A 10,581-nucleotide genomic window follows, 5' to 3' on the forward strand; every position below is an offset into this window, starting at 1 on the left:
GGTGATGGCTACCAGACTTCTAAAATACATCAATGCGCTCTTGTGCACAGCCCCATCTTCTGGGAAAGTGGTAGCATTGCACTCAGGAGGGGGCCACCTGGCATTCTTAGCCCAGGGCAATAAACTTGGATGGGCGATCACATCCAAACTTGCCCCCAGGCTCTCTAGACCTGAATCAGCAGGCTTCGAAGAGGGTGGGTGTTATAAAGTCAGTCTATAAGGGGTAAGCCCTAAATCTTGTGCCTTATTATACCAGTTCTTCCTGATTCCCCTTTAAGCCACCTAGTCTTTCTGCGCTACCTGCACTTTAGATACTTCCAGAAATTAGCAGATTCCTGAAAATTTCTTCAGCTTTTACTTCTCCCTTCCATAGGCATTGTCTTCTGCAGCCAAAAGCAGCCTGTGAGCTCTACCTCCCTTCTGCTCCTTGCTGAATTTTGTTGCATCTCCCTAGGGATGGTCCCACATGACTCTAACAATGAGAAAGTGGCTGTCTTCATCACTCCAGTTTACCACTGCTCTCTGTCCCTGACTTGTCTGCTTCTGTTCTGAATAAACCTTCCTTCTCTAAGCAGAAACTCATACTTCCTTGTCCTTGTTATACAACTACCTCACAGTCTCACGATTTCAACAAGGGCATAAAACACCTGGTTTACATTGTTCTCTGCTGTCCCTTTATGAGGGTTAGGAAGCTGGGGGCTGGAAAAGGCCCATAATCAAATGCAAAAATTCTGCCTGGACATTTCTATTTCTGGAATGTTTTCTTTGGGATTTGTAGCTTACTTTTATCACCCTAAAATAATGTGAACTCTCCTGATAGGTCCTACTGTGGTAGGCCAGGAGGGCAGGCTGTTTAATGGACTGCCTAGGATAACATCTGATGGTCGGGAGTCACTCCAAGGGAAACAACATGGTGGAGCAGATCTTAGAAATTAAGAAAATGAGAGTTGGTCCTTGACCACCATGTAGGTGAGAAGGTAACCCAGTACCACAAGGGTGCTTGAGACTGTTGGAGTGCTGGAAGCAGAGGTTCCTTCTCTACCTTAACATCCAGTTGAGTTCACCAATACAAGGCTTCTACCCTGAAGGGTAAAGACTTTTCCAGCCAGAGTGAAGAAAGTCCCCACCTCATTATTACTGTCTCCATTGTCAGAACTCATAACTCTTTTGGTCTTTGTGGGTGGGTGAATATTCTGCATGCACTTGTCACGTTGGACAGAGAGTAAGTTTATACTCAAAACACATTTTATTCATGTTTTCTCAAAGAGACTCCTTCCCACCTCTATGCCAGTGCCACCTTCTAGCTTATTCTTCCTTTTCTGATCCCTGGTCTTCCTGTGTTCCTTCCCAACAATTTGGTAGAGCTCCATTTTTATCATCAACTTTTTTTTGTTTGGAAATAAAACATAAATGTCTATGTCTTGGGTGTCTTATTCCTGGGTGAAGGATGGTGATGGGCCCACATTTGCTACCAAAACACAGGTGGTAGCCATGTCTCACAAGAAGGCAGGAGCCAGTGCCACTTTTGTTCTAGCACCTCACCCAGACTTTCAGGCTGAAACACAAGAACCTGTTGCATCCACATAAAGTGTGGAACAAATCTGCCTCCTGGAGGTCTCGTCCATCTAGAAAAGACCAAACAGGGAGGTTCTTGGATAAAATTTATAAGTTTTGGGACACACTGTCCCCCTGCCTGCCACCTCTCACACCAGGCCAGTCACACATGCCCATCCCAACACAGTCTCCCCTGAGGCCAGCTCTGAGAGCCTATCTTGAAGGGAGGATAAATACACAGAGTCTTTTGAATCTCTATCAAATGTGGTTTTTATTCAACTGACAAGCACTTTTCTACAGCTGCACTTGTGGAACATCACATGGCAAAAACAGGAGTTTTTTTCTCTCTAGACTTTTTTTTTCCTTTTTTTAACCTTATTAAAAATGAGATTGGTCCTAAAAATATAGAAAGAAATAAATTTAAATTCACAAAAAACTGTACATTATCAAAAAGTCACTAAAACACCACATTTGGTTATATAAAAAGTCAGTCCCTTTTGTTGTAAAAGGAACGTGGAAACTCGGTATTGATGGTGTGTTTCTTCCTGTTACCAGACTGATAGGGGAAAGGGGAACAAAGGGGCCAGGGTGAGTTGTCTTTTTATTTTTAACCTGCCTTCCCTACCAAATACTCTTATCATGAAGAGAAAATCCACCCAGCCAGGGGGCAGTGAAGATGAGGGAAGAAAAGAAATGGCCCACTCCTTCAATCATGCCTACCCCCTTTCAGCTCCCATTTCTTCAAACTGAGGGTGGGATCCCACCCCAAGAGTGCCTGGTCCCTAAATGAGATGGAGCTGGGAGAGGAACACAGAGCAGGACAATCGAGATGTCACTCCGCCAGCCATCTCACCTCCAACAGTGAAGTTTATCTAGCATATTTTATACCAGGGAAAAACTGCCAAGGGGAAGAAGAGGAGCCCCAACTATAACAGTTTCAACCATGTGACTAACACAAAGTTTGTTACAGAGCAGTTATTTAGATAAAATATAAATATTTTATGCATAATATAAAGTCAATTCAAATATTCTTCAATCCACCTCTTATTTAAAAGCAAAAAAAAAAAAAATTCTCTAAATAAAATTAAAAGTTTTGAGGTTCATCTGACAGAAAAGGCGACTTTAGAAAGAGGCTACGGGGGAGAAGGGGCATAAAAGAATAAAAAAGGGGCTGCCCCAAAACCTACACTGCCCCCACCCCCTTCAGTGGCTCTTCAGTGCTGCCAAAATACAAGGAATGCTCCACCCTACCTGCCACACTCCTGCCACCGGGAACACTCCTTGGGTGCCTCAGCTCTCTGCTTGGGAAGCCAGCAGCCACCTCCCCAGTGCAAGTACCCGTAATCTCTGATGGGAGGGGCTGGGCTGAGCAGGAAAGCAGGGGGCCAAGAGCCCATGGCTATAGCTGGGAGTTAGCAGCTTTCCTCTCATGTGGGGGCTTAATTTGGGCAAAATTACATGCAGGGCAGTGGTAGACCCAAAACCCCTCCTCTGCTCCAGAGTCTCTCTGCTGGGGAAGGGGCCTTGGAGTATGAAGAAGACAAGGGAAGGAAAGCACAACTGAACCCACAGGAGCTCATGGGATTAGGAAAAGATCCAGTTCTACCCCTCTCCCTACAAAAGCTTTAGATTCAAAGCTACTGAGAGGAAAGAAGGGTATTCCTGCTGAAAGATTGCACAGTTTGAAGAGGCTGGATGAGGAAGGACCAGAAGAGAAACACAGCCTTGTCCCCAGAATTGTTCCTGTGGTTTCCCAAAGACAAAAAAGTGATGGTTTGAAACAAAGGAAAAGGTGGAAATAAAATAGACACTTGGGAAAACTGAATGGATTCTATAAAACATCACAGGGTCACAATCACAGCATCCTCTCTCTCTCTCACACACACACACAAACACACACACACACACACCTCTCTCTGAGGCCAGGCAATTGCTACCTGGCTTTCATCCTGGGGGTGTGCCCAAACTCAGCAGTAGTTGTCCCTGAGGAGTTCCCAAGAGGAAAGTTTGGGAAGGAGGTGGGGAAGGAGGCTGGAAGGCCCAGGTGCCTCCTTTGCCCTCTCCCCAGCTACTGAGTTTCAGAAAAGGCTGGAAACTCAGCATGTGAGGAGCATCCAACATCACAGAGGGGATTGCTATTGGCAAGAAGATGGAGACAGAAAAAGACAGGGACCTCTGAACTTTTTTTTTCCTTTGAAGGGAAAAAAGATTTGGGAGAAGAGAAAAGGAAGGAGGAACCCGTACACGATAGTTTTACATTATTGGATGTGAGAAAATCTGAAAAATGGGGGTAAGGGATAGAAAAAAATAATCAAGAGGAAGCAGGAAGCAGGGAAGGGACTGAACATGGAAGCAGCATGTTCAGGGCCCGGTGTCCGGCTTGACACACTTGGGAGTTAAGTCCACTTTACTGGCCGTCACTGCGGGTCCACACAGTACAGAGTGTTTCTTGGTTTCACACATTCACTAGAACTATTGCTATTGTTAATAGCCCCAGAATGCTGGGGCACGCACAGGGAGGGAGAGGGAGCTGGGGGGAGGGACTGTTCCCCCTTCCCATTTTTAATTAGGAAATAAAACAGAAAAGAAAAATTATTTTTTTTCTTTCTTTTTTTGGCTTTCAGTCCAGAAGGACCTCATCTCCGTGCCTCTTATTTGAGGAACAAGAGGAGGCAAGGGAGAAAGGGGTATAGGGATAAGAGGATGTGGGCACTGCCAAGGGCAAGGTCAAAAATCAGAGTGATCTCTGACTTGAGTCTGAACCCAGGGCAGCATCAGCAGGTGAGAATGGCAGGGTTTTTGTGTTTAGAGGTGGGGGGAGATGCCACAAGGTGACTCCCCACCTCCCTTGCCTCACAGATTGGCCTGTTTTCCCTGATAAAACTTCTCCCAGCGGCTCTCGAAGAAGCGGCGCATGATGTGCCCAGCTTTGCCCACTTCGGAGTCATCCTCATTGAAAGTCTGGCAGTTGTCAAATACCAGGAGGGCGTCAGCTGCAAACTCCTCTGAGCTGGTGTACCTGGGGGAAGGCGGGGGGAAGAGGGGCAGGGGCAGAGCTGTGAGTTAGATGAGAGTTGCAGCAGTAACAGTGAAGGGTGGAGGGACCCGTCACCATCTACTTACCCTCCTCGGAGTAGCCGCTCCCTCATGGTGGAAAAATCCATAGGATTTTTGATGATACGTCGATATCCACTCACCAAGCGTGGATTCACAGGCTCTAGGAAAGGCCAAGCTGCATCATGGGACTCCATCTCCATCAGGATGATCCTGTCATTACAGAGACAGTGATGGCTCCATCTCAGGTAGCAAATAGACTGATACCGCCCAGCCCTTTCCTTAGCCAGAGGTAGAACAAACTATCTCCAGAATTCACTCAACTCACTCGCAAAATGTGAGGTCACTGTGGTGGTTCCGCATGGAGAGCCGCCGCCGTTTGGAGGGCGAGAGCCCTTCTTCTGAGTACCGAGGCACTGCTGGGCTTTCCCGGCCCCTTGACAGTACCCGGCGTCGGTGGCCATCACTCTCGTTCAGAGAATAACCACTTTTCCGCTTCTGGCCTCGCTTTGGGAACCCAGGCTTCTGAGTGAATTCTTCCTCTACTTGCTGAGGACAGCAAACAGGTGAGATCAGCAACAGGTGGAGAGGTACTACTTGCTCCTAGTACTGTGTAATGCCTATCTGTGATTAAGGCTTCAAAATACTTCCATACATAGGCTAGCATGTGAATCAGTCACATAACCCAATAAGGTTATTAATTATTCCTATCTTATAGAGGTAGCAATTTAGGCTACAGAATTAAGGAGCAGAACCCAGGTCTCCCTTCTAAGGAAAGACTGAGGGAATAAGGGATATTGCTAGGAATGGTGGTAAATGGATGAAAAATTTCTGCCTGGGAGTAGCAATGAAAGGCAGAAGACTTACCTGGGCCAAACAGACAGTACAGAACCAGTCACCTTCTGGGACAGCCTCCATCTTGGGACGGTGGCAGTAAATGTGGCAGCCACGGTCACACCCATCACAAAGCAGAAGAAACTCATCATTGTCACCCTTCCGGCAGACTAGACAGGTCTAGACCAAAGTTGTGACAAAGCAGAGTGAGTCCTCAAGCCTCCATCTACCAGTGACTCCACCCACCCACAAACTGGCTCCTCAGCCTTCCCAGGCTCCCCTGGCCTCACCACTTTGTTGACAGACTTCTCCCAGGCAATGGACCTCTCCAGCTGCCCCAGGCACAAGCACACCTGGGCTGCGCTCCGGCACCGCTCAAGGGTCTGACGCCAGACGCGAATGCGAGGGGTGATCTCATATGATCTGGAGGGAGAAAAGTAGTGATCTTTAGATGAGAAGCAGGACCTTTCCTTTTTCTCCAAGACCAAAAATGGAAGGTGGGAGTCACTCACATCTCTGTAGTCATGGCCTGAGGGGCACCATTAGGTGTGCTGAGCAGGGCCTTCTCCAGCACAACTTCGTGAGCTGGCCATAGGGGCTCCCGTAGGTACCGCCGCTCGACATTCTGTTCCAGGGCAGCCAGTCGCATGACCGCCAGGTCCAGAGGGTTGGTAGTTTTGCGCAGGGGTGCCAGTCCTTCCCTACCCCGCCCTCTCCAGGTGATATCCTCCTGAGGGTCAGAGGGGTGCTCACAGTAGGCCAAGTCTTCACGAGTAGAGTCTAGGCTAGGACACGTCCAGCCCTTCAGGTGAAAAAGAGAAGAATAAAACTCATTGTAAAGGAGGAAAATCAGGCATAAAGAAAAAAAACACATGATCCATTTAAGGTCATGGTGGGTCACATGTGAGACAGGAACTGAGGGTTTTTTTGTAACAAATTAATGCCTTCCCTAAATAACGTCCCACCCAATGCCAATCCCAACGATACCCGAATCTGCAGATCAGACAGGATAACCCGCTGTTCCAGCTCCTCTACCCACTGAAGCACAGTCAGGTCTGTCTCAAACGTCTTCTCTTTGGAGGACCAGCTCATAGTCCCTTCTTGAAAGGCAGAAAGCTGACTGGGCTCAAAGATGGGGTCTGAGAGGAGAGAAGGCAGAGGGAGAAGCCCCTCAGACTGCTGTCCACAGCAGCAGTTCAAGATCTACCCTGTGCTCTTCAGCTTAGGCTGGGTATCTAGATATCTGTTTACCAGCTGAGGGCCGTAGGCAGACTTCCTGTAAGAAGTCCCTGTGCTTGTTAAGGTGTTTGTGAAGTGCCTTCTCCCGGATCCCTCGGGGGTGCAGAGCCTTGAGCATGGCATCCAAAGTCTCGGGATCTCGGATCCACCACCAGCCTGAGCGCATCTCTGCAAGCAGAGGGTGTGTAGAGAGATGAAAGCAGATGAATCACTGCCCACATTGGATGCCACTCTCACCCCATTCTACCCCAGGATCACTCACCGGGGGGCACAGGCTGGGCTGTCAGCTGGGTTAGGTAACGTTGCTCCATTTGTTTGAAGAACCTACTAGGAGGCCTCCCTCTTCGTTTTGGCTGTCCCAGCCCTGTGGGACTCTGTGGCATTTCTCCAGGATCTCCTGCTCGCCTCTTAGGGGCCACCCCAGGCAAGGGGGTGGAAGAGAACTGCACTGGAGAACAGGAGTTGGCAGTACTGGGTCTATTCATCTGCAAATAAAATAAGGGGAGGAGGATTTTCATGTTTATATTGTTCCCTCGGCTTCAGGCTAGAGCTCCACAGCTAGGCAAAGGTGCCTATGGCAAGATGAAGTCAAGTGCATACTACTAATTCCAGCTACTTACTGGCTTGGAAGAGGCAGGCAGCTGAGGGGAGGGATCAGGTTGGTCTTCAGAAACTGCAGGGGGTGGCGTAGGGGCAGCATTGCAGGGCATTTGGGCTGAGAAGTTAAACCAGAGTGCTTGAGAACCAGGGCTGGATTCTGCCTCATCAGGCTCTGGCTCTTCTGGGGGCTGTGGTGGGGCTGGGTCTAGCTTTCCTGGACTACTATCAGGTGTGAGGACTGAGCTGCTCAACAGGGAACTATTGCTCTGAGTCTGGCTCAGCCAAGACAGAAAAGCTGACTGGCTGAGGTCATGTTGGCTCTGACCCAGAGACAGAGGGGAGCCTTCTGGCTCCAGGAACCTATTATGGGACTGAAAATGGGACTGAAGCTGAAAGTGAGGCTGCAGCTGGGGCTGGGCAGGAGCATAAAGCTGAGGCTGGGACTGAACCTCAGGCTGAAGCTGAGCTGGGGGCTGTTCAGAATCCTGACCCTGAATGGGAGATTTAAAATGCCTGGGTTGTATAGACCCAGGCTTAGTTTTTCGAGGTCGGCCTCGGGCCCGGGTAGAACTGATGGAAGTGTTGGAGGATAGCTCCCTTTTCACAGACAGGGCAGGGTTGGGTGCTGAATGGGCTGCCACTTTTAAGGAGTCCGTTTCTTTCTTTATCACATCCTCAGGAACTGTAAAGTACAGAGATTAAAACATACACTTATATGTAAAGAGAAAGAAGGTATATAAACACAGGATATATATTTTCTCTTGAACTTAATCCCCATTTTTTGAGATTCCACTGGGAACAGCTTATCTGCCAATGAATAGAGAATCTAAGAAACACTGTTCCCATAAGTAATCACCAGCCACAGTAGCATGTTGTAAGCTAATACTGAGAACCAACTACAGGTTAAACACTATTTTTTTTGTTTGTTTTTTTGAGACAGAGTCTCACTATGTTGCCCTCAGTAGAGTGCTGTGGTGTGACAGCTCACAGCAACCTCAAACTCTTGGGCTTAAGCGATTCTCTTGCCTCACAGCCTCCCAAGTAGCTGAGACTACAGGTGCCTGCCACGATGCCTGGCTATTTTTTTGTTGCAGTTGTTTAGCTGGCCCAGACCGGGTTTGAATCACCATCCTTGGTATATGTGGTTGGCACCATAACAACTGTGCTATGGGCGCCAAGCCAGTTAAACACTATTCTAAGAGTGTTAACTCATTTTAATTATCTCCATAGTCTTATAAAGTACCTATACTATTATTTCCATTTTACAAATGAAGAAACTGAATCATACAGCTGGTAAATGACACAGCAGGTAGGTAGGCAGTCTTAGTTTAAAGCCTGTGTTCTTAAGTACTACGCCAAAATGAAAGACTACCAGGTAGAGGAAAAGGAATTATTTAACTTTTATTTGATAAGATTCAGAGTAAGCTCCCACAGATACACCTACCTAAGCTCCCCTCTGTTCCTTCCACAAAAATACCAGCCAAATACGGTAAGACCCAGTAGCGGCGTCTGTAGCGGTCCTGCCCCAGGGAGACGGCCCGAAGCATCTGGGATGAGTGAAGGAGCTTTTTTCGAAAGAAGAGATGACGCTGGGTAGGAAGTAGAAAAGAAAGACAAATAAAAAACATATTTCCGGAGTGACACTGGTGAATTAATCCAGCACATGTGAGAAAGGCAATGGCTCTCAGCTTCCCTATCAAACTGATATCACCTGGCCCCCACTCAAAAGGTGATATGATCAATTTTTGCCCATCTCATATCTCCAATTCTTGAGAGATTATAAACACAATACCTTACTGAATTTTTCTATCTGGCGCTCTAGCTCTGGGATGCTAGATGCTGTAGCATCACCCTGGAGAAAAAAAGTAGACATTGAAAAAAAAAGTTATCAGATTCAAAAAAGAGAAATAACCTATTTTCTTTTTTTGCAGTTTTTCTGGCCAGGGCTGGGTTTGAACCTGCCACCTCCGGCATATGGGTCCAGTGCCCTACTCCTTTGAGCCACAGGTACTGCCAGAAATAACCTATTTTCTAACTACCACTTTCCTAATACCTCTCCATCTCTTCGCCCCCTGCGGCCATGAGTAGCTGCTATAGTCTCTTCTTCTTCCTCCTCCTCCATGCCACTGGTCTCCTCCATGATCCGAGAACTGCGCCTTCGACCCAGGCGTTCTTCTGGCCCTTCTATCTCTATCTCAGAGCGCCCAGTCCGCTTAGCCAGAGCAGTTTTCAGCCTTTAGATAGATGGAGAGAAATGGAGGCAAACTGTAGTAAGGAACATTATAATTCTAAAAAAGGAAGGGGCAAAAGGTATAATGTTCCAGCCAAAAGTACTGACTATGTTTCACTCCCCCTTCTCTTCTCTATCTAGGCTCTACCCTCTGTCCTGTCCCTACCTCCGGAGCCGGCCTTCAACAATCCACTTGTTTTTCCTGTAGCTGGACATATTCTCCAGAGTCTTGTCAATCTCACTGCAGGGAACAAAGAATGGTATTTTGAGGCAGAAGCAGCAGGTGTGAAGGGAGGGAAAGGAGACTAATGGGTAAAGGGTGTAGCTCTGGTGGGGGGAGGACCTGCACCCTTCTGATTTCAAGATTGTTCTTTTTTGGGCAGCGCCTGTGGCTCAAAGGAGTAAGGCTAGCCCCATATGCTGGAGGTGGAGAGTTCAAACCTAGCCCCGGCCAAAAACTGCTCCCCCCAAGACTATTCTTTTTAAAGCACCCAAAGAGGCAAAATAAAAGCTTCATCTTTCTCTACTGCACTCTTTATTAAAAGGATTTATTCTATAAAATTTGGACTTAGTCAAAAAGCTACACTTAAGGACCTAGAAGGCCACAAGTTCCCTATCGCTATAAGGGCACTGCATCTTCAGAAGATGGCAGCGGACACATGATACCCAAAGACTGTCTTGAGGACAGTCAGCCCTCCCCCCATCACATTCCCCAACCCCTCACTTGATGATGAGGGTGGAGCCGTTGAGCTCATGCACAAGGAAGGCCAGGACAGCAGCCTTCTGCTGGGGTGTCTGGGCCTGGAAAGGCTGGGTGCGTAGGCTGTCGCAAAGGGTGGGCTCCACACCATAGGCCATCAGGAAGCAGCGCAGGACCTCAGACACATTACCTCTGGTCAGTGGGATCTCCGACACCTTCTCCCCCAAAATCTTTAGGGACTGTGTGGAGGAGAGCATAATGGGAGTGAGAAGGGAAAGAGGAAAAACTCAAGTTGGGCAAACCTGAAAGAGGAAAATAATCAAGAGAGAACTAAGGAGTTAAGACAAGACATGGATGAACAAAAAGTACA

General features: G+C 47.7%; 1 protein-coding gene across 2 annotated transcripts in view; it reads right to left on the reverse strand.

The window, feature by feature from the left end:
- Positions 1-1,806: 1,806 nt before the first annotated feature.
- The window catches only part of BAZ2A (bromodomain adjacent to zinc finger domain 2A), a 42,368-nt gene continuing 33,593 nt past the window's right edge, over positions 1,807-10,581 (reverse strand). The window contains exons 15-29 of one of the 2 annotated variants that reach the window (XM_023513696.1): positions 10,236-10,450; positions 9,678-9,752; positions 9,335-9,515; positions 9,074-9,133; positions 8,726-8,870; positions 7,302-7,963; positions 6,944-7,166; positions 6,694-6,849; positions 6,430-6,581; positions 5,955-6,244; positions 5,733-5,865; positions 5,476-5,622; positions 4,937-5,157; positions 4,678-4,821; positions 1,807-4,573 (exon numbers count right to left, since the gene is read on the reverse strand). In XM_023513696.1, coding sequence (XP_023369464.1) covers positions 4,408-4,573; positions 4,678-4,821; positions 4,937-5,157; positions 5,476-5,622; positions 5,733-5,865; positions 5,955-6,244; positions 6,430-6,581; positions 6,694-6,849; positions 6,944-7,166; positions 7,302-7,963; positions 8,726-8,870; positions 9,074-9,133; positions 9,335-9,515; positions 9,678-9,752; positions 10,236-10,450 — 2,970 coding nt within the window. In that variant the 3' untranslated portion in view covers positions 1,807-4,407. The remainder of the gene's footprint in view (positions 4,574-4,677; positions 4,822-4,936; positions 5,158-5,475; positions 5,623-5,732; positions 5,866-5,954; positions 6,245-6,429; positions 6,582-6,693; positions 6,850-6,943; positions 7,167-7,301; positions 7,964-8,725; positions 8,871-9,073; positions 9,134-9,334; positions 9,516-9,677; positions 9,753-10,235; positions 10,451-10,581) is intronic. The other variant, XM_012805549.2, reaches the window with a different exon arrangement.

The sequence above is a fragment of the Otolemur garnettii genome, unplaced genomic scaffold, assembly GCF_000181295.1.
Source record: "Otolemur garnettii isolate 467f Iridium unplaced genomic scaffold, OtoGar3 scaffold00043, whole genome shotgun sequence".
Taxonomy (NCBI): Eukaryota; Metazoa; Chordata; class Mammalia; order Primates; family Galagidae; genus Otolemur; species Otolemur garnettii.